Source organism: Rhinolophus ferrumequinum, chromosome 14 (assembly GCF_004115265.2).
Source record: "Rhinolophus ferrumequinum isolate MPI-CBG mRhiFer1 chromosome 14, mRhiFer1_v1.p, whole genome shotgun sequence".
In the NCBI taxonomy this organism is placed as follows: Eukaryota; Metazoa; Chordata; class Mammalia; order Chiroptera; family Rhinolophidae; genus Rhinolophus; species Rhinolophus ferrumequinum.
This window is the reverse complement of record NC_046297.1, coordinates 49,596,034-49,620,789: the sequence shown is the minus strand read 5'-3', so window position 1 is coordinate 49,620,789 and position 24,756 is coordinate 49,596,034. Positions and strand designations below refer to the sequence as shown.

Below are 24,756 nucleotides of genomic sequence, written 5' to 3'. Positions count from 1 at the left end.
AACTTATAAACAAAAGTATTATAGGGTTTTATCTGAACTTCCCTCCCCCCTGAAATCAATGAAGTTAATAATTAAGTTAATCAATATTTCTAATTATAGTTCATAAAATAGAATCATAATACATCAATGATCTTTATATTGAAAGTCATCTTTGACACTTCTAAATAGACTTTTAATAATTGCTTCTTTAAAACATTTATGAAATTTCTAATTTATATTCTAAATATTGCCAAACTGTTATCTTGAAATGATATCATATTGGTCTTGTTTAGTTTTTTTCAAGGACTGTGAGAGCCTTAAGATTAGGAAGAGGCTTTTATTTTCTGCAGTGTTTTTTTCCACATATTGACTGTTCTTTTTTTTTGGTTTCTCACTGAAACCTCTGAAATGCCAAGCTTCTTTTTTGTTCTGTGAGGAAAAAGCCATATTGAGCAGCTCCACTCTACATATGACTTCTACCATAAAAACGGGGATGTCAGCTAAATAGAAATTTTAGAAGCATCGTTTTTCCATAATTTAAACATGAGTTTATGAAAACATGAAAGTGTGCAGAACAACAAAATATTTTCTTATAAATAAACATATTTTGAAGAAACATTTACACTTTTACTTAAGATATTTCATGTCCAGGTTTAGTCTTAAATGAAGTCAGAGGAAACTGCCTGCTCTGAGGAAAATGATATTTATGGAGGGATAAGAGTTTGATAGCGGAGGAGGGAAAAGAGAAAAATATGTTTATCACTACAGAGCTATATGAGACTTCTTCATGTGTATTACTCTGAAAACATATTTGCTCAGCCAAATCTTGGTTTTGATGGATATTTACTGTAGACAACGGAACATAAACAGAAAATACATTGCTAGACATTTTCATCCTCTGCTTCTTTTAAGAGGAACAAGTGATTCCAAACATTTGGAAAAAAATTTCTTTGAACCTGAGACTGACTAGTTGTTTCCGAATACTCTCTCATTATCTAGTTTCCTTACACCATTCTTCTTAGTCTATTCCTTAGTGTTGAATATAATGTTTATAAAATTCATAGAATCATGGGTAAACTATTTAAAATCTCCTTTTCCTCCAAAAATTAATATTTTCTCACTTCTATCATGTTTACAGATTTCACATAGTTTAGAATGAAAGACTAATTGTAATTTTTTTCAACATGTGATATTATCAACCTGCAATATATATATATGTACAATTTAGGCCATTGGGCCACAAGAATTTTAATCACTAGAATTTTAACCACAAGAATTTTAAACTCTTTTACTCTTCAAGAGCAGTTCAAAACCGTGTGCTCCCAGCTTTAAGACAGATGGTCCATATTATTCCAATACATTCTTCTGAAAATGAAACAATTAAAGTACCCATTTAAGATTTAGTTACACTAAACTAAGTTTTATGGCCATAGTTTTCCTTTGACTTTACTTGTCAGTTAGCTCAAACCACCCACTTGCTTTGAAGTATTATTAAGATGTACTGTTCTGTGCAATTTAACCTGTTTAAGAATGGATATAATTTGAACTTTTCCCATTTCTCTTCAGTATTTACAATATTTGTGCTGAGTGAAGCTCTGGAAATACATCAAAATATTGATGGTGAAGTCCTAAGAGGGAATTTATGTTCGCTTCTTTTATTAGTGATCTGCGACCTTTACCTAATTACCTCAGGTGCAAGATCTAATCAAAGACATCCAGCGATTAATGAAATTGGAAGTAATAAAACGATGCAGGAAGTTTTATTAAGGGAGGCCCTTAATAATATTACTTCACTCCATCAGCAATTTTTAATCTAGTTCTTTATTTTTCATTTGATGGTATATGTAGTTTTGATTCTTCATGGAAATACTTTATGAGTTAGTACAGTGTGAGAAAGAATACTTTAAGAAGTTATATCTCTTCTGTGTAAACCCAAATATCTATTCAACATTGCATGAGAACATTTAATTTCGTAATGGTATTTGCTTTAGAGTTGAAACACTGTGAACTATGTTCCTTTGAATTTCCCATGTGGTCTAAAACCAACAGATTATTAGCAAATAACTTTTTGAAATTAAAATGGAAAAACTGAGCTCATATATTAAATGTCCAAAGGTGGAAAGGGTATACTGTGTTCTCTGTATAACATGTAAGACTAATTGTAATTTTTTTCAACATGTGATATTATCAACCTGCAATATATATATATATATATATATATATATATATATATATATATATATACACACAATTTAGGCCATTGGGCCACAAGAATTTTAATCAGCATGCTGGCTTAAAAAAGGAAAATAAAAAGACATATTTTCTCTCCCCGGTATCTACATAATTTAGAGAAGCTGCATGGGTCCCTGATCCCTGGTCTTATCATCAGAGACATCACAGCTGTAGTGAGACTATGCTGAAGATAATGTAAATTAAGTACCTACCAGCATCATGCCTTAGTCGTAGTTAGATGCTCAATGATATCAGTTCCTTTCCCTAATGAAAAAAATCTAAGATATTTCAATACATTTTGTTAAGCAATTTATTTACATGTGTATATGTGTTTGTGTGCTTTGTGATTTGGGGTTGGGTCATTCCGATGCTCCATCTATTTGCTTCCAAGATTAATACTTAATCCAGGATAAAAGTCAGTTAGTGTCATGCAGATAGACTTTTAGGGTATTTCTTATAAATATTTGCTTACACTTTGTTTACTGATTCAGTGACAAATTAAGAATATTTTCCTGTAGTAGATCAGGCCAATTTTCACAAAAGCATATCCTAGAATGAGGTTTTGTACAGCAGAGTCTCCATGAAGCAGCATTTTAAAACTAAAGTTTCCAAAACAGAATGCTCTGGTTTTCATTAAGAAGGTAGTGAGGGGTAATTATCATTAGTGATCAGGATCTAGAAAAAAATGCACAGAAAAAGATACAGGCTGGAGAGGGAAAATTCCAGCCTATGGGACACTTAAATGTACCCAGTACTTTCTGGCCCAGTCATTAAAAATCAGCCATTACTGAATCATCAGCAAGATCAATTTATACACTTGGGAATGCTGATTGGCCAAAGGGATTTGAAAGAGATTAAAGTAAGACCAGACACTGTGCCTAGGCAAATACACGCTCACATCTCTCTACTAATCACTGGAAAAGAATAGCTGGTCTAAGTCATAACTATAAAGAGATATTGATTATGAATAAAATCAGTTTTATCTCTATTGAAAAGAAAGCAATAGAATTTTGCATTGCTTTGATTTAGACTCTGTGAACAAAACATTGCTAGCATTTGAAAAAAAAAATAAAGAACTTACAAATAAGAAGCAGGCAGGAACAACTAAGCTTTCGAAAATGTTCCCAATTTTTAAGCTAGATTCAGTTAGAAGGATTTATTCACTTGACATGGCTCAGTATTTTATATACAAGAATACTTGCTCAGAAAGGATTGTCTTCCTTAAAAGTTTCATAGAAAAAGTGAAACCTTATTTTAACTACTTGGTCTTGTCCTGGGTATACTTTTCAATATTAATTTTTTTAGTTTGTATCTTCACAGTTATTTAATTTGAATATTCCTCATGTCTCATCCATCATTTAGGAGGCTCTAAGAGTTGATGAGAGCTGGATTTGTCTAAAAATTAAATCTACATTTCCTCATAATTTGTCATTTTGGCTATTTTGAGGTTTATTTTACATTAAAATTGAATGATGTAAGATATTTTGTAAGATATATAACTCACCTCAGAATTCTATAAGCATTATGACATGTGTTTTTTGTTTTACTACAGTGAACATATTTGTCTGAACTCTCATTTTTACTCAATAAAAAAAGTATTTTTTTCTATTTTTCTCTTTCTATTTTCTCTAAAGAGAAAAATAGCACTGTACTTTGTTGAAATCCTACGTATAAACATTTAAACATTCGCATTACCAAATGTATAATAATTTGGGGGGCAGTTAAGAAAATCACATTTGATAAGATTATTATGAATAATGTAAATTGATGTCTCGATTTTATCTAAACCTCACAGGCCCCTAAACTAAAGTGAATTTCTCAAATTAAATGGAAAGGGCTACACTTCCGATTTCCACCCTTTGGCTATTTTACAGGTCTGCTTCGTTTTTTTTGTGATACCAGAACTGAAATATGAGCCATTGACATGGGTTAAAGTATTTTGGGGCCAGGACTTGTTGGATCATCAGCAAAGACTTTAAGTGTTCTTTCTTTACAGACGATTATTGGCCTTTTTTTCTCTGGGGCTGCACAAATTTACTTTGTGGTCCATTTTCATCTAATTCATGAATCAAGTTTGGCTAAAGGTTATTTCAGAAGCCAGGCAGGTGTCATCAAAGGACACTTTTGTGGCAGACAAATAAGTGTCAGTGACAGTGATATCATCAAGCTCTGTGCTGAAATGATCTGACTCCTTAATGACACTGTAATTTAGAGCCACACTGTAGTTAGCAGGTTTCTCCATTGGCTTCTGCTTACAGTTGCAGAGTTTTCTGAAGGCTGCTCGGAATTTCTGGGACATGAGATTGTAAATCACTGGGTTGATGGCACTGTTGAGATAAATGCAAATTCGACAAAAGAGTAAGAACCAATTTTCTTGGAAAGGGCTGGAGAGAAATGAGTTGACAACCACAAGAGTCCGGTAGGGCATCCATAAAAGGGCAAACAGAATTACAACCACTGCCAGCATCTTGGTGACCTATGGAGAGAGAAATAGAAAGAAATGCAGTACAAACACGAAGGAGAATAAAGCAAAGCAGAAAAATGAAATCAACACCCCCCCACCCACCCCGCACACACACGTTTAGTTCCCAAGATGTAGTCTGAGAAAAAGATTTAAGTTCAGGCAGTGTATTTGGGAGATGGTCCTACGAAGCCGGATTAAGGGTATAAAGGAAAGTGAAATTGAGGAGGAAAAGCCAAAATAGGGTGCTGAGACTCCCATTGTGGGCAACTGCAGACCAAGCAGGGCACTTCAGGCTTATCTATCCAGAGAAAGAGAGGTGAGGACATTTATCCACTGGCTGCCATCTCCTATTTGTAGAGAGGTGCCCTTGGGGACTTTAACAGTGCTGCACTTCCAGGAAACTCCTGGGGGCTTTAGAGAGAACCTTGAGGCAGAGGAAAGGATAGACAGTCAGGGTACAGTGGGTAAGTGAAGTGGGCTGTTCTCTGCATGCAGAAACCATCCACTGTAGCTATGGCTGAAATCAGAGTCCACCTAAGAGGATGTGACACAACACACTAAAAGTGTCTGTGACAAGTATTAGGAGACCTAAAGTTTAATCCCATCTTCATTTACCTATATGTGATCCTGAGAGATGATCATAACCTTTCTTATAGCTTGTCTGTAACATGGAGCCAATATTACTCCCCTTTATCAAATGAGGTCACACAGAAGTTTGAAAAGGATAAAGTGTCTTAAGCAAAAAAAAACACCACTGGTGATTGAATGCCTATGTGCCAGACACTATACGATATGTTTTACATAAGCTACCACATTTAAAAAGCTTAAAAACCTCCAAAATAGGTATTACATCCTTCATTTTTCAAATTAGAAAATGGAGGTACAGATGTGGGTAAGTACTTTGGCAGGAGTTGTAGAGTCTTAGAGTTGGGCTTGGAATCGAAGTCTTTTTGGGAAATCCAAAGCTTTTGCCTTCCCACTGCACAGCTTTCCTTCAAGGTAAAGGGAGATGGAGGTCAGAGAAAACAAACTCTGGGATTTAATGTAGTTCTAAGTATACAGGTACAAGCAATGCACAGGAGCTAGGACAATAGGTAGGATGAGGTTTAAAATCCAAGATGGCCCAGGGACAAGATCATCAAAGGATATAATTTAGCAGATTCTTCTCTCACCTCTGTGCTCAGTGAAGGGCTGGGAATGGGCCTGAACTCAGATTTAAATCATCTGGCTTTGACTTTACAAGTGGTTTTTAAGACCTTCATAAAAGTCATTCAGCTGTACTTCCATTTCTACATCTGGAGATATGTCTGATCATATTGCTTCATTTACTTCATAGAGACATTGAGAAAATAAAAGAATGTGATCAAGGCTTTGAAACTAAAACATAACGAAAATATTACCCTTTGACTGATGACACTATAAACAGACCATAGTATCTGAACTATAGGGAAGGGATGTTAAAATTGTAGCAGTGAGTATCTTTGGGTGGGGGAGATAATAACTGATTGCTCTTCTTCAAGAGCAACACTTGACACATTTACCACTGAAACAAAGGCTTAATTCAGCGGTAAATATTCTGAGCTTTGGAAGGAGCTATAGTAATTATCTCTATGATGATGGTGAGCATCATCGTTATCACTCACATCCCTGCCTTTGCTCCCTGCCTACTGCTCCAGCTTCTCTGACGTCCATCACTGCTTCACACTTGCCAATATCCTCCCTCTCCTTGCCCAGGATTAAGCATCCTACTTTGGAATCCCTGGCTTCATTTACAGATAGACCGCTACCATCACATTTGAGTCCTTTATGATGCTCCGTCACAAAGATATGTAAACATTATCTTACTTAATGCTTCTAATAACTCTACCTGTAAGCTACTAGTAGCTCTCTTCCGCATATGAAGAAATTGAGGTTTAGAGAGTACATGTGATTTGTGTAAAGACACATGCATAGTAAGTGACAGAGCAGTAATGCAACCTAAGTACGTAAGTCAAAGCCCATCCTTTTTCCTTTATACTTTGCTCTCTAGGAAAGTCTTCTGCATTTCAATGATGAGATTTCTGCTGTGTCATCCCCACCATAGTTGCCAAAACATTTAACTTCTAAGTATAAATCCAAAACACTTATTGCTGCTAAATTTCCGAACTTAAAAATTGAATTTCATTTAGCTTTATATTTTTCTCTACAATCGTCAGGTGAAACATAGAATCCGCAGTTAATATCTACCCATCTTTCAGTTAATGTCAGCGAGAGAGCAATTTTCATTGTCTCAAAGGAAAACAATGTAGTTTGAGGCTAGTTTCTGTGCCCTGAGCTTTCACAGCTCCCTTCACCCCCACCCTCATGCATATGGTGACATCAATCCCACACTTTACTGCGATGGGCTCTTTGTCCATCACTCCAATAGACAGCGAGCTTCTTCAGGGCATGGGTAAGTTTATTCATTTTTCTGGCTTCAGGCATTCAGTACAGTAGGTGACATAAAATAACCCTCACTAAATATTAAATAACTTCAAGCATGGAAAGAATTATTTCAAACTATTTAACAATGATCTTTCTCTGGGTTCTAGTACTCCAACATATTGTTAGAAGATTTTTGCACATAATTTTAGTTTTTACTATTAAAAATCCCTTATAAAGCAGAGACTGGTTAATTCATAAAATGAGTCCTTGATACATTTCAGCTTTTTGTTTGAAATATATTTTTAAAAAATTTAAGGAGGTGTGAAATGAAACATATAATGATTTTCTAAGATTGACCTATAGAAAAATATGTCTCCGGTGACATGCTACAGAATACATTTAATCCCACTCATAATTGTTTTTAGTTGATTTCAAATATCTTTGATTGAATTGAATCAGTTTCCAAAATGTTCACAAGTTAGTGTAGCCATAGCTTGGATTTTAATAACTCTTACTCAATATTGGGAGCAAACACACAGAAAGGAAATGTCCTGAAGATTGTCTTTCATATGCAATTAATTTCACCGTGGTTGCTAAAGTTTTATTTTTGTTGTTATTCCTATCTGAAATAAAGTGACAAAAATGCAAATTTGAAAATACCTTTGGGCCATTGCTTTTAAGCATTTCCATTTTTGCCAAGGCAATGCACGGGATATGCGATGATATGAAAGACTGCCCCCAAGATGTAAGGGTCCTTGAGAAACAGCATGACACAGTCATCAAGGGGGAAGTGATCTTACAATATATTTTTGATTGGGAAGGAATTGATCTATTCATTCCAGGAGATCCATTTGCATCTCTACTATGTACCTGTCAGTGTCCAGGCCTGTGAGGATTTGATGGTGATCCAGAGAGCCATTGCCAATGGTTTCTTGTACTTATGATCTGATGGGTAATGCTAAGACAGAGGAAATTTGGGATTCAATGAAAGCACCTGATCTGGACTTGGGGTTGAGGGGTGGAAAATGAGGGCTTGCTGATTTCAGTCACATCTAAGCCAAAATCTGAAGGTAAAGAGAGGCAGGAAGAGTGGTCCTGCAGAGATTTGGTGTGTGTGATAAGTAGGAAGCATGAGATAGTGGGGCATATCCTGGGGACCAGAAATAATTTAGGTCCAGTTGCAGACCATGTAAAGAAGTGGAGCTATCTCTCTAGCTGGCTTGTGGAAACCATTACAAAAGCCATCGTTTTTATATGATAGGTGATGTCACACTCTGAGGGGTGCTTGGCCTTCCATTGCTAAGACAGAAGGAGAGATGCAGCTGCCAAAGGAGATGGAGCTGCAAGGCAGTGTTTTCTGAAAATTTCAGCTCCATGGAGACATTTTAGTCAACTAGGAAGTAGACAGCCATTTTTGTAGAGTATATTGAAGGCAAAGAAACAAGGCTGTAAAAATCAGTTGACTAAAATATAGTGTTTAAAGAGAGACATTACCAGCAGAGATGGTGAGACAGGTTAGTTAGCAGGTTGTTAGGTAAACAGGGAGGTCCCTGGTGGAATAAACAAAAGGCAGCCATATCTTGAAACTCCAGATTCTGGAATGTCTCTTTCACTCCAGGACAAAGATATGAGAATGCACCTTGAGGTTAACAAATTCATAAATCCCATAAATCCCTTTTGGCTGGACAAAGGAGCTGATCTGATAGATAGGAATGGATTCATTAATCCCTTCAGGATGGGCAAACAGGACAAACCTGATAGATGAATTCCAATAGAAGGCGCCAGCCCCCTTTCCCAAGCAGGCAAAGGAAGGTATAAAAGTAAGAACTTTTGCCTCAGTTACTGGGCAACCGGTTGGAACCTATCTCGTTCCGAGAGCTGTGACTCTTTACTCTTTACTTTTAATAAACTATCCTCTTTTACAACTCCTTGCCTCTCCTTGGTCGGTGCTTCTATTCTTCGGTTTCACGAGACATGATACTGGCATAAAGAAAATATTCTACATCAATGGTTGAGAAGAGCAGCGCGAGAAAAAGAAGGTCTAATAGCTGGATGAGCTCTGTCCTTGCCCACTGTGGTAAAGGATTATCTTTTCTTTTTTTGTAAGGATCAGCTTGAAATTTTGAAATTAAGTCCTACTATATATATTTTACTTTCACTTAATTATGTGGAATATTGGCATATAGTTCTCATAAGAGAGTGGATTCAGTCCTTCTCAACTCATCCTTTTGTCATCTTTATAAAACCTCTAGATAAAGACTCTATTTAGGGATTTCTTTTCTTCCTTTTTCAAAAAATAAATGTGAACTGGATAGATTTCTATCTGATTGTTAAAGTTGAAATTATGGTTTCTTGAGTGTGCATGAGCTCAGCTCTGCATATGTGTGCTGCATATGAAAAATCAGAGACTAACTAGGTTCTCCATTCTAGCCTGCTGAGCAACCTTGTATTACTAACTACTATCACTATTACTAGTACTATGATTTTTAGTACAACTTCTAAAACATTAACAAACATTTATACATTGCTGTTTTTTAAAAGTGTTACATTTATAGAAAAGTTGAAAAGATAATAGTTTCCATAAACCTACTTCAAAGTCCCACTACTACTAAAATCTTACATTAGTATGGTGCATTTGTCACAATTAATGAGCCAATATTAATAATTTTTATATGGAGTTAGCACCATACTTTATTCAGATTTCATTAGTTTTTCCTTAATGTCCTTTTCTGTTCCAAGATGCTATCCTGGATATCACATTATATTTAGTGATCACATCTTAGTTTCTTTGCATTGTGACAATTTCTATAACTTTTCTTATTTTTGATAGCTTTGATAGCTTTGAGGAATATTGGTTCGGTATTTCATAGACTGTCTCTCAATCCGAGTATGGTTGATGTTTTTCTCATGGTTAGCATTAAGTTATGGATTTTTGGAGGAAAGCCACAGAGGTGGAGTGTGATTCCCAACAATGTATATCAAGGGTGCATGCTATCCCCCTGACTTATGGCTGATGATGTTAACCTTGTATATTGCTTTATTGAGATACAGTTTACATATAATTAAATTCACCCACTTAAAATGTACAACTTATGAGTTTTTAGTGTATTTCCAGAGTTGTACAACCCTCACCACAATCTAATTTTGGAACATTTTCTTCAACCTGAATAGAAATTCCATACCTATTCACAGTTACTCTCCACCTCCCATCTGTCTTCCCAAACCATAGGCAACCACTAATATACTTTATTTTGCCATAGATTTGCCTGTTCTGAACACTTCATATGAATGGAGTCATGCAGTCTTTTGTATATGACTAGCTTCATTCACTTAGTATAATGTTTTTAAGTTTCATCCATGTTGGTAGCATGTATCAGTACGTCATTTCTTTTTATTGTTGAGTGATACTCCATCCTATGTATATACCACATTTCATTTATCCACTCATTGGGCTGATTTCCACTTTTTGCCTACAATAAATAGTACTGCTATGAACATTTATGTACATATTTTTATGTGGATGTTTTTATTTTTCTTTGGCATATACCTAGGAGTGGAATTGCCGGGTTCTATTTTGCTTTTTAAGTTATAAAATATTCAAGAATATTAAACATTTAATCTTTGAAACAATTCTGAGAGACAATTATTACTACAATACTTAGTAAAAACTATAAATGACTTTACAGATATATTAAGACTCAAGAAAGATACAGAGTAAAGACAAAACTAAAACAGTTAGGATGCATTCTTAGGCTGCTCTTGAAAATTGGAGAAAAACTACAAGACAGGAAAAAATGAGTAAAAGGAAATGGGTAATTTTGGAGAAAATTATTTATATTATTAAAAACTTTTATTTATCGGACAAGCCTATTTGGAGTGGGTTCAAGAGAAGATGAGAAAAGTGGGTAGTGATTATAAAAATTTCTTTTGAGAGTTTTGTTGGAAAAGGGAGAGAAATAGAGGGGTCACCAAAGAAGAATGAAGAGTCAACACTTTGTTAAGAAATAGAAGATATTAGAGCACCTTTGTTTGCTTAGTGAACAATTCTATAGACATGAGAAATTTACGATCCAGGAGAGAGAGGAAGGTGACGATTGGAGGAAATATGTTCTTGAAGAGGGAATAGAGTCCAGTGCAAAAGTGGCAGTGTTGGCCTCTTCTTAAGCGTATACACAAAATTACTTTTTTGACATCTGTCCTTTTTTCCTGAGACATCAAAATAATGCAGGAGAAAATGCTACCTTTCTTGTCAATACCCTGAATCCTGAATGGAATCCTGAGAACAGTTAATTGTTTAATTTCTTAGAATTACCAAAATATTTTCATTGTCATTAAACCATCTGTGTTCATATCCCTGTAAAACCCATAGGATAGGTGTTATTATTCCCATTTCATTGATGAGGAAATGGGAACTGAACTCAGAAAGGCAGAGCTAAAGGTCATACAGCTCACATATAAGTAGCGACGTTAGTTATTGAACTAAGGTCTTTTGACTCTAGGTCTAGGTTCCTTTCTAGATCATTACAAAAATCAGCATATATATAGTGAGTTGAAGACTTCCAGTTGTTATTAATGATGTTTATGAAATATTTGGAAAGAATAATCTTGCTAGCAGAAACCACTGGTAGCCTGGAATCATATATGGTTTTTTGCCCCAAACTGGAGTGCTACATTTAGAAAGTATTGATTAGGGAGAAGAAAGTTGTCATAACAAGAAAGATAGGAATCCTTCACATCAATCTATTTCCTAGGGGAAAAAAAAAATCAAACAAGAAAATTTAAAAAACCCAAAAGTAACAAAATGGAATAAAGAAATAAAATGGAAACTTCTATTTTTGGCGTCACAGCCCAATTAACAGCATGCAACTTATGAGACTCTGGTTACATGGGGTCTGAGAACATTTTCATTAATTATCAGATATTAGTTCATTAGTCTGATTACAAGGTCATAGGGAGTTAATTGATACTAAGTTCTTGGGGAGATTTAGTTGGAATTCTTATACTGATTCAGAAAAAAAAAATCTGATTTGTGTGATTCTATGTATGATTCAGAAAAAAATTTGTGCACAATCATAAGTTTTGCTGGACATTCTTCCTTGGGAGATAAAGGCCGTGGCATAGTCCTTCTATATGTTTGTGAGTAACAAAGTGTAGTGAGTATAGAAGAAAGAGCTGGAATTGGCATCCAATATTTCGGTTTCACAATCCATCTGTGACTCTGAGGAGACTGGGAGGTCACGTGGTCTTATGTCTGAACCTCATTTTCCAGAATCAGTAAATGTACAGTCTGGATTCCTCTCAAAAATCTCTCCAGTTCTAACCTTCTTAGAAAATATAGCTTATATGTTACTAATGGTAACACAACATGCAGACATGTTTGTGATAATTTTCACTCAACTGGGTTTTGCTACATGGGGGTCATAAAACCAGGCAAAGGGAAATAGTACCGTGAGTGTCCTTATCCCTCAAGGTGCTAATAAACCATAAGAGTAGTTTCAGTTCTTAATCACAGTGACGGTCAGGAATCATCTTAAATGCTGCATTCACGACGCGATGAAGTTTCCTGAAGTGCTGAAAAAATTACTAGAGTACATTTTAATTTCCTGTAGCTAATGAAGAACATGGTGCACCTCTAGACTCAAGACCCTGGTTTACTGACCTATTATTATTTTCTCTTTTAACGTTCATTATAACTGAAATATTGCTGTAGAAATGGAGTTATACACAGGTTTAGAGGTATCCCGTTGAGAAGAAAGCAAAAACTGAAATCCTTTCTAGGGAGTACTGTCAATTTAAAGACAATCTATAGGACTTTTAAAAGAAATGTCCAGACAAAAGTTATTTAATAAAAGGTATCAGGGCCCATTCAAACCTTTGGCTAGCTTTTAGTCACATAGTATCTACATTAAATAGTGAAGATGGTTTCTTGATACAAAACAAGGCAAAGCCATATAACAGGAGGTGACAACCACATCAGTAAACTTGTATTTGAAGAGTATTTGCCACTTTCATAATCAATGATCTTCAAGAGCATCATGGGAGGTACATTTAATTTGTGACTAGGCTCTTTATTAATTCTGGACCCCACGTTGTATAATGTCAGGGCTCTATTTTTGGCTTCATGAAAAAGGAAATCAATAACAAACTCTTATTGAATCCCTACTGCACAAAAGATTGGGAGAAGTCATTAGTACATATGCCTGCCACATAATAAGTGCTCAATGCACAGTTGAGTTATTATTGAGTAAATATTTATTTTTCACAAATGTTAAAATATAATTGTAGAGGCATGTGTGGGTTTGGGGCTCTAGTTTTTGTACCCTGGCTGGAATGGTCCAATTTTTCAGAAGTGTACTTCTGTCTGGAAACGTTTTCTTGGTTACTGACTACAAAACAGCTAGCTTTAATTTTCCGATGTCATTCTTTAAGGGTAACAATGTATTCTGCATTTGGAGGCCGTCCATGTCCTGCAATGCTACCTATTAATAAAGTGTCCTGTTACTGGGGATATTTTGCTCTCAGATGGCCTACAGCAAAGCGATCAATGACCCTTTGCATTTTGTTGCATTAAATGAGCCAACGGAAGGATAAACTTGACTAGACAGTTATATAAACCTGAACTGGGCCAGGCTTCTACACTGACTGGGGCCTCTGGGATTTTCCTCTTGTAGATCTTTGTGCTCTGTTTTGACATCAATTTTTAAAAGATAGTTATAATCACTGTGGGTGCTTCATATCATGGAGTGAGATCATTGGTTGGACTTAGAAATTGAATGACGAGGCTGGAAAAGGGCTTGGAATCGACTCAAATTAGTTAAAGTATAATAAAAGTGAATAAAATCTGAGTGGTGATTCACGGAGGGGCAGATCATGGACTGTCACATCCGGCGTTGTGGATTAGATTCCTTGTCAAGAAGCCACCCAGAGACGCTAATGCATGGGTTCTTAACTCCACTTGTCAAGTTTAATATTTAAATGTTCCATCCAGAATAGCCATTCGGGCAAGAATTATGGAGAATTTTCTGGGCTCTGCTCTGATTAAAAATACCCATGGAAATATTAGCAGAGATTCACAGGAGAGAACCTTGGGTTGTATTTGGTGGTGCTTGAGAAAGGAGAAGAAGGGATTACACGAAAAAATGGTGACATAAGATTTAAGTGTCAATTTGGGTGGCGTGTCCAGTGAAATTGAAAAAACAAACAAACATTCTCTACAATTCTAGGGGTGCTGAGGAAGGTAGACTGATCAAGCAGAGCTGTTTCTTGAGTGAGACATTTGTGGGGACAGGAAACTGAACTCTATATCCTGGAGGGCTGCATGTGTCAGTAAGGTCATGAGTTGGCACTGCTGTTGGTAAGATACAAGGGCATGGATGACAGCTGGAGGTACAGGATGGCATACTTCTGTGCAGAACACGACAGACCCTTCCTCTCTGCTACCTCCTGTTCTCCAGTAAAATTATTAAGCATCATCAAATACCAAGAGTGAGGGAGGTTCCTGAGGAAAAATAACAGAGTTTTGCACCCAAATCTGATGTGGGATGAGCCCTCAAAGCCTGTACTTTCTTTCAAGAGTCAAGTTAGAGAGAGGCACAAGCACATGAAGAGTGGAAAAGAGTGATGGAACATTGAGCTGTCCTGGTTAGTGGATCTAAGGTTCAGGGCTCAATTATACCAAAACCTCTCAGGGGAAGAAAGACCTGAAGTGCTTGTAAACCTCACTTTCTGAGAAACTCTGAGACTCTGTGTTCAATAGAAGCTGTGCACTATTTCTTAATATGTTTCGATCTAGAAAGAGGAAAACGGGATGAAAATGGAAGATATTCCAATCCAGCAATACAAACTAGCAGATGAAAGGGAGCGAGAGCAATAAGATATATAAAATACCTACTATGTGCCAAGCATTGTGCTTGGTATTTTCTTAACAACAGTCCTACTTTATCTGCATTTTATAGAGAATAAGACCAATGCTAAGAAAAGCCATATGCTAATGAACCAAAGCCACATATATGTTTGACTCCAAAGTCTTCTTTTTCTCTTTACTATAACACCTGGAATTTGGGGAACAAAAAATTTTTTTCTGAGGTTTGCAAATCAAATACCAAAATTTGGGTTTAAAGGCTGTATGTGAGAGTGGAGCAGGGAGAATGCACAACTAATTCATATTTCTACCCAAGGGTTGCTACCTCAGCAGCTAACGAGGATATTTCTATTCACGCTGTGATACTAAGCCCTGGTGAAATGTATTTTTTGACTGTTTCTGATTTCAAGGTTCCTCTGCTCAGAGTGGAAAATATCTACATACTAGGTAATATTTGCAGCTAGACTCAAGGATTAGATGCACAACTTTCCACAACACTAGCAACTATTGTACTGTGGAGATAGATGAGTGTATTGATTACGGAGTCTGATGATTGTGCATGGTGAAAGTCTGGCTTCCCTCCTGTTGCTTGGATGTTTTCTTGTTCACAGGAGGTGGATATTTGGAAACATGCTGGGGAGGGAAAGACTCAGCTGGCAAAACCGGGATTCAAAATTATAACATCTCAATTTAGAAAATAAAATGTCCTTCTGAATTCTTTCATGAGCCATGCTGAAACAACGCTATAGTTCATCGGCCATGGGTTGCATATGCTATTTAGCCTTTTCTAAATGTTCTCTCTTCCAGGGAAATATTGGTGAAGGGCTAAGCATGTGGAAACGCCTGCCTTAATACGTCTGCTTGAATTTTCTTTCCTTTGATCTCTAGGGTATGTTTATTTCTCCAGTTCATTTTTCTTATTGGAACCGGCCTTAGAAATTCTGAATGAGGTATCTTGGCTGGCTCTGAGCTGTGAACACAGTTGCTAGCGATAACACTTCTGCAAAGAGATTGATCTTTTCTGACAGAGACATTTCCAGTATCATCTCTCCTCTGTGCTTCTCTGGACACATAGCCTGATAAGGGTGGCATTGTAGACTGTGATACAGACAAGCGATCCCTCAGCTGCTCACGCAGCAGGGGATGGAAAATCAATGAGAATATTTTAAAATGTAAAATGTGACTGATGGAAGGAAAGGCAGGTGTTCTTTCAATAGAAGTAAAGCTCTCGGGGTTGCCATATTTTTAGTGGGCATTTAGTTGTCTTGCTTCTAAAAGTCTTAGACAAAGTTCCTTAGCACGGGGCTGAGCGCACCTGAGAGGCAGCCAATTCCTTCTTTATAGGGGAGGCTGCCTGTGTCATGCTTGGGCCCGTCTGAAGTTACAGAGCTAATTTTCTCTCTGTCATGAAAGAACTCAGAGAGACAGCCAAAATGGTGGTGGTATGTTTCTCTCCTTCAGCAACCCACAGAGTCAGCATTTCCCATGGATTTTCAGCTTTCTAATGTGCTAAACATGGGACTCAGTATCAGAAGATTTGGTTTGAAATTTCAGCTTTACCACTCATTACCACTCAAAGCTTTCGGAGCCTTGGTGTCCACAGTTAGTATATGAAAACTTATGTTTGAGGATTAATTGCAAGAAGGACATGAAAACACATTGTAATGGATACTATACCTTTTAATAAAGGGCTGTTATATTTCTGACCCTGCCTTGAAATCTGCATCCTTGGTAAGGAGTGATAGCTTTAACATTCTGTGTTAACCTAATAGATTGAATGAAGCATCTTTGCATTTATCAGCTTTTTACTATTTGACTAGAAACTAATTTGAGTCTACAAGGTATAAGATAAAAACCATGGCATGCTGGTGCTATCCTATAAGGACTAAGTTTTCACCACAGATTGTTAAGTCATCATGGTCTCTTTTGGATAATATTTTCTAGGTTGCCTTGTAGTATCAGTAGAGTGGTTAAGGGATCAGGCTGTGGACATAGCTAGATTCTAATTCTAGTTCTGCCTCTTACTAGCTATGTGCTAATGGGCAAGCCATCTCATCCTTCCAAGCCTCAGTATATTCATCTGTGAAATAGGAGTAAGTATAAAAAATAAATGAGGTAATTTATGTAAAGCACTGGCATACAGTATGGTCTTCAATAAACAATAGCTCATTTTACCCTTAGAGTGTGAGTTTTCTCATCTTTGGGAAATGTGGGATTTAACCAAATGGAAAAGAAACCTTTGGTGATGATGATGATGAAGATGATACTTTACTGAACACTTAATGTGTCTTAAACATAGCACCCGAGACTTTATTGAATTATTTCATCTTTACAATATTTATGAATATTAGTTATTTTCTTCATTTTTAGGTGAAGAGAGAGAGACCCAAAGAAGTTAATATTTCTAGAGAGAGTGGGGGTCCTAGCCCTTCCCCGAGTTACTTTTTTCATATCTCCCTGTTTATTTCATCTGTTCTAATAGTCACATTCTGATAGGATCCTGTTTCTTCATTTGTTAACCTGTTTATTTGTCTCTCTTTCCTCCCTAGAATGATGGCTTTTTGAGGGTCCCTGCCCTACCCTACCTGCAAGGAGCAACCAGGTCTGGCACCTGGGAGGTGCAATACGTATTCAGGAAAGAAGTAAAGGAAGGAAGGAAGGTAGAGAGGAAGGAAAGCAAGGAGGGAAGGAGGGAGGGAAAGAGGAAGGAAAGAAGAATTCATTAATGCTATTGTTTAGTATTTCTAGTTCTAATACAAATGTCATTATTTTGGGTCTGACTTCCTTCCTGATATGTAAGATCTTGATGGCAGGAATAATGTGTCTAGCATATTTTTATTGCCAGCCACTGAAACCAGGTTTGGCATTAAAAAAAAATGCTTGAAGTTAAAAATTAAAATCAATGTGTAAAGATTCAGTCTCAAAAAGAGGCATGATAGATCAGACTGGAATTATGGGGAAGAAAATTTTCTGGGTAACTTTATTCTGTTATTTAGTCTGTTATTCTGCAGAAATAAAGAATTGTCGTATATATTGTTATGAAGCACCCAGGACATGAAGAGCTAAGGATATGCTAACTCAATATGATTTAAACTGAGTTTATTTTCCTATACTGGATGTTGATTGATACTGGATTAATATTTACCAAAGTAAGGTGGGATTTGCCTCCACAACATACATATCTCACTTTAACAGACATTCTTCTTCTGTCGTATCTGTTTCCTTTCGTATTTAATTGTCTGTGGCTTCTCTGTCACTCATAAAACTGTAGAAAACTTTATCTTTAGATGTCACTCTGCATCTTAAATTTGCATTTTTAGAGCCCATTGAAATCAAGGATTCTCCCATCTAATGAGCAAAGCATTTTCTCCAGGGAAGACAGAGTCAAGATGAAGGCAAGGGGTACACTAGTGGCTAATTAAGGCTGCCTGTAGTAAGTGTGAATGGTCCTGTTTATAGTTATTTTGTGGAACCCGAAGTTATTTATTTAATATGTATTTATCATTTATTTCTTGAACACCTGTCACGTACCGGTGCCCGTACTAAGTATACATTATTTCCACAAATAAACTTTTAAATGGGAATATTTCAGCAGACTTTTATGGTGAAGGGCCAGATAAGAAATATTTTAGCCTTTGTGGAGCCCTACAGTCTCTGTCACAATACTCAACCCTGCCATTGTAATGTGAAAGCAGCCATAGACGACAGAAATGAGTGGGCCTGACTGTGTTCCGTTAAAACTTCATTTAGAAAAACAAGTCGTAGCGCTCGATTTGGCCCAGGGCCATAGTTTGCCAACCAATGGAAGAGTCCAACACTTCTAATAAATCTGACAAATGACATATAACCTATTTCAGACCACTATTGTGATTTATGGTTAAGTTTTTCAAGTTCTTCACTTGATTACCAACAGATCCTATAAGAAATATGGACCAACTAATGCTGGCTCTCAGCTAGTGGACCAAAGTTTTCATTTAAAACTTGATGTCTCTTATGACAGAATCATGGTTAGCATTACCACTCTAAAAAATGTCACCTAGAAAATATAATGGCAACACTGTACTTTTAGTAATCCTGGGAGCTACTTCCCCAGAAGATGTGCACTTTTATGGAAGATTAAATCAGGAGTGATGTAGAAAACAGTACAGGAGCCAGTCGGAGAACGTGCACTGTTGTATTGATGGAGCAAGGCAGGCTCTTGGATTTTATATCAGACTCTCCTAAATTATCCAGGTCAAAGGCTCCTCTTTGACAGCAGTCACTCTGTGATGGGATCCTGGCTACACCACTTACTGACTGTGAGACTTTGGGCCAGTTACTATTTCTGAGTCTCTGTTTTCTCTTCAGTAAAAATGGTGAAAGAAATATTACCTATTTCCCAGGGTTGTTACAGGTAAACGCGATGACGTATACTAAGTTCTTTATGCTAGTACTTGGAACGTAGTAAATGCTAGAAAAGCAAAAGCTATTTTTGAAACTAATGGTAGAAAACACTCATTACTTACTGTGCATCAAACTCTGTTTTAAGTGCTTAATTTGCATATAACTCATTTAATCTCAACAATGGCATTCCAGAGGAAGGTACTATCATTACCTCCATTCTACAGTTGAAGAAGTCCATATCCCACTTACAAGTGGTAAACCTGGAAGTTGATCCCGACAGTTTGCCCCTCTACCGACTTTGAAAAAGATGAAAGTCTCTGGTCTAGCTGCCCCTAACAGGGCATTGTTTCTTATTCCCCAAGTGAAAATAGGTAGACGTTGTCATACTTTTTCTTACAAAAATGAAGAGAGCTAATGCTGTATTTGGGTAAAGGAATATTCATCACAAACCTCTCTCCATCTCTGACCTACCTAGAGGTCCCACTCTCGCCATTGGGACATGTTTTGATTCTGAATTAGAACATAGAATGCATTGTCTTTTAGAATAGTTGTTACAAAAGTTTATAGAATATAATTAAACAGCATCACGAAAGCTATATATGCTTTCTGTGCATAAAAGCCAAATGACTTATGTAGGCCAGCCTGGTGTTTTAACATTTCATTAATGGGAAAAACTCTGCTGTTTCAGGCATTGATTTAATAAATGACATTTGCTAGTGCCTTGAATATAGAATCAAAATAGCATTGCACTCTGAAAATGGGCTACTTATTTGATATCTCTAACTACCCTATTTAAAATTGCACCCGTTGTATTTCATTATTTCATGTCCTTCTTATTTGCTTAATTTTTCTCCACAATCTGATATGTCACAATCTGATATATGATACATATTTGTTCACTTACTACGTGTACTTATTCCTTGATTTGCCCCCTCCTCCTTAGAATGTAAGCTCTGTGGATAGGAATTTTTGTTTATTTGCTCATTACTCTGTTTCCAGGGTCTAAAACAGTGCTCAGAACATTCAGTCAGGTGTTCAACATATTTTGGGGAACGAATGAGTCCATTTAATTGCCACATATAGAAGAAGAAAGTTCCTTTTTCTTAGGCAGATATAGCCCATACTATACCTCATCTCTGAGATACTATTAGTACCATGGTGCAGTGTGTGAGGAAGTAGAGGGTAGTATTGTTATCAGAGGCTTTGGATTCGATGCTAGGATGAGATTCTTTGCTCTTCCATTTTTTGATTGGGTGACCTTGAGCTTAAGGTGTCTAAATCTCAGACTTTTCACCTTTAAAATGGAGATGGTATATTATACCTATGTCATCAGTGCAAATAAGATGATGCATGAAAATCCTTGAGCACCATGCCTGGCACATCATACGAGCTCATAATTATTACTTATTCGAAAGGTTAATAAACCACTGACACCTATGCAAGTGGGACAGACTAGTTTTTAGGGTACAATGGTATATGATAGTAACTGAAGAATCTAAGCTGGAATACTTAAACAGGGACTCTTGAAATGGGATGCGGAGGCTTTGAGGAGCGTCAGAAGAATCTCTTGGAATTTTCAAAACTCTCCATGCTCCTGGAGAGACGACAACATTCTCTCCCCTTTAGGATTTGTGTGGGTTATGCTTCTGCTGCTGAAGGGAAAAATGTCCTGCTCCTCTGGGTCTTGGGAGTGAAATAAAAATTGATACATTTACAATACATTACTACTATGTAATATGTTCAAATTTTTATGATGATTGCAAACATGGTATGCGGCTGAAATATTGGCCAGTCATTATACAAGGAAACCACTACTCACTACAGAGGCTTTCCCATAGCTGAGTGTGTCCCACAGCACTGCGATAACAGTTTACTGAGATGTTTTACTTCTGAATGCAGACATTTCTATTTCTCTTTGGGGAAAAAAATGACTTTGTGACTTTTATCTTTGCTATTCGTTGTACGACAAGTTGTCTTTATTATAAATTATTGGTGCCTTTGAAAGAATATTTTATAGTTTAAATAACTTGACTTTATTTTTAATATTAGGATCATATTGTGTCAGTTTAGCTGAGGCAGAAAGGTGACCTTACCCAATAAATAGAATTCTGATTTTAATCGCTTTCCTCTGTAATACCTTTGAAAGATACTGGCATTGTCTCAAAGTGAGCTTACATTAGGTATCAGTTTGCAAAAATTAATGTACCTTCCATGTTACCAAGAGCTTCTTAATGACCATTAAAATTATTTGAAAAGGTAATTCATATTGTCACAGCCCAGAAGTTTCTGTCATTTGACTAACTGGGTGTAATAAGAACACAAGTTTTCTTTCAGGGCTGTTGTCTTCATGATTTAAAAAAAAAAAAAAAATGTCAAGACTGCTTTTTCTACTGGTGGTGTTTGCATGCATCATTTTCTTTTTTTTAAACATGTTTAGGATGGGGACAATAAGCCGGAGATGATTTAGTCACCTGTCTTGACTCATTATTCTGTTGGGGAGGAGCCAGCAACCAAAACAGTTATTCATTAGCTTAAAAGCCATGGTCAATAGTAGCAGTTTTCCACATATCTGAACTGTGGGTCTGGACTGGATTTTGAGTGGTCGGCACAGACTTCTTGAGTTGGGAGTGTTCCCCTAAGGAATAAGCAGACATCCGGCCTGATGGCTGAAGCATGAAGAGTGGTGCACTGATGAAGGAAGTGTTATTCTGTGGAGCCTCTCTGGCTTTTACCTTTCATGTCTCAAGGGTCTTGGTAAGGCACAAACGCTCAGTATGCCTGCAAATGGACGAGAAGAGTCAAGCACCCTTGATCGTGTAGATCCTTGTTTATTCTCTGCACCTCCTAATGCCATCTCTTTCTGAGACACACTCAGTCACAAAGTCAAGAACTGTGCAAAATGGAGTGTGTTGCTTTTGTCACAAGGCTAATTGCTTTGAAGTGTGTTTCCGGAATCCTTCAAAGATAAATTGGAAAGAGCTGAGAGAGTTGAGGGAAGAAAAAAACAGATTGTGAACCCCAGACATGTCGGCTGGAGAGGCTGATAAAGGAGAAACCTGGCTCAAGACGGTGAGGACAGAGTTATGGCCCATGAGGAGTTCCGTTCACAATGTTTTTGAGTAAGAGATTTATTGAGGCACCTCACTTCTATTTATCTGAAGGCAGGGCTTCAGAAGAACTTTTTGGTAAATGTAGAAATCCCTGCCCTGTGGTAATCCATCAGCTCTGATCCAGTCAGGCCCTTATCATGAAATCGTTGCCTCAGTAAAGAGGGTTGAAGGGCTAAATGGGAAATTGTACTAGCTGTGGGTATGTCACTTGCCACAACAGAAAAGGAAACAAACTTGAGGACAGTGAAATGGCTCATCTAAATAGGACACCATGTGTAAGGACCGTCAGGATCAGTGCCTCTGGCTGTCAAAATAAAGAGAGGCATTTCCCTAACTATCTTGAGATGTTTATTTGGGAATGAATCCCCAACAAGCCCACTACACAGTGTTTAGATGTCACTAAGAAATTCAGATCACCTGTAGTTTACTACTACACCAGTTCATTTTTTTTTTGAAACATGAATGGGACTTAATCTTGTTATCGTTCTACTTGTCATCTACCTATCCCGTTCCCCACCATGAACTGCCACACCTCTATTCATGTCCCCTCCCCCCACCATTGCTTCCTCTTTCTCCAGAGTGATCACTTTGCCCATATTCTTTATGGTATATTTTCTTGCCTCCTCAGGAATCGTGCCGTATCACAATTGAGACTTGCTCGTGTACCTACAAACAATTCTTCAGACTCCACTAGCTTTTTTTCATCGGAATTTAAACAGGCTCAGGTTTCTTCTGTCTTAAAAAGTAAAACAAAACAAAACAACAACTATAAATACTCGGCCTTATTTCTGCCTGCCATTACTCCTCTCTTTCCCCGCCCCCAAATTGTTTGTTAAAACAGCTGTCTACCCTTACTCTTTCTATTTTCACCCCCTATCAATTCATTCACCAACTCCATGAAATCTAATTTATTCCCTCAATACTTTATGGGAACTGCACTCACAAAAGTTATTAATGCCTGATTGGGGTGCTTTTCCAGTTCTTATCTTGACCTCTTCCTATTGACCATGATTGCAAGTCTCCTCCCTTGGATTTTGTGATTCTACTTTCTCCTGGTTTTCCCCCTCCCTCTCTGGCAGTTCCTTTTGTTTATTTTACAGGCTTTACATCCAAGTCTCCCCAGAATTCTAGCGACTCCAGAGTTTCTTTTCTAATCCACAAAATTTGCCCAGTCATCACATCTACTCCGGGTCCTCGACAAATTGTCTATATACTGATTGCTCCCAATATATATATCTCTAGGCCAGATGCTACTTTAGAGCTCTAATTCCATATTTCTAACTGTATCCTTGTAGTCCACAGACACTTGAAATACAACATGGGCATAAATGAAAGCAACATGCTCACTGCCCTGAAATATGTTCCTCCACTAATTGTCCTCACTTAGGCAAGTTACCCTATACAATTAATAATAACAGTAGCTACCATTTATTATTTCCATGTGCCAGGTACCATGCTCAGTTCTTTGTAAGGATTTTTGCACTAACTCTTAATAACTACCTTTATAGGACGTTATTAGCATCCTTTTTACAGATGTGTAAACTGAGTCAAATTAACTTGTTCATATCACATAGTCAGTGGCTAAACCTGGCTCTGACCCCAGAGCATGAGATTCTGGAATGCAGGGTCCCAACTGTCAGTCCACTTTCTTTCTCAATGCTTCAATTGAGTTAGCTTTGACTCTTTTCTCTCTCCCTTTCTACACATCTACTCACATCATGTCTATTGATTCCATTCCCAAAGTATTTATTGATTGCTGTTCTTACTGCTATTCATCTTATCATTTAGGCTTTTGCAGAATCATTATCTTGCCCATACCGTTACAGTACTCTCCGAATTAATGTCCTTGACTGTGGTCCAATCCTAGTCTACCTACAGTAATCTTTCTGAAGCATAGATCTGATTATAACATGCTTTGCCTTGTAATCTTTTAGTGACTTCTCATAGCCTTTACAATATTGTTCAAATCTCTCAGCATTTTATATAAAGACCGTATTTCCTGGTCCCTGCTTGCCTCATTAGTCTCATCTTTTGTTGTCTAGCCCTAATGAGCTACTTGAAGTTCTCTGGATTGATCGTGTTCTTTCCGGACCTCTGGTCTTCACCTCTGCAGCTCCCATTGCATAACTGTCTTCCTTCCCTTCTTCATCTACAAAACTACTGTTAATTTGCAAGGCGCAGCTTAGGAGTTTCCTTTCCCAAAAAGCTTTTCTGTTGTTCACCTTTCCCCAAGCCATCTAGGTGAGGTAACACTAATCTGTGCATTTTTCCATAGTAACACATATTCTTTTATGGCTTTAGCTATCAGTTTACTTTCCTGTGTT

General features: G+C 37.1%; 1 protein-coding gene across 1 annotated transcript in view; it reads right to left on the bottom strand.

Annotated features, from left to right (window-relative positions):
• Positions 1 to 4,099: 4,099 nt before the first annotated feature.
• TRHR (thyrotropin releasing hormone receptor) overlaps positions 4,100 to 24,756 on the bottom strand; it is a 35,753-nt gene continuing 15,096 nt past the window's right edge. The window contains exon 3 of the mRNA XM_033126556.1: positions 4,100 to 4,687. Within this exon, the coding sequence (XP_032982447.1) occupies positions 4,280 to 4,687 (408 nt within the window). The 3' untranslated portion in view covers positions 4,100 to 4,279. The remainder of the gene's footprint in view (positions 4,688 to 24,756) is intronic.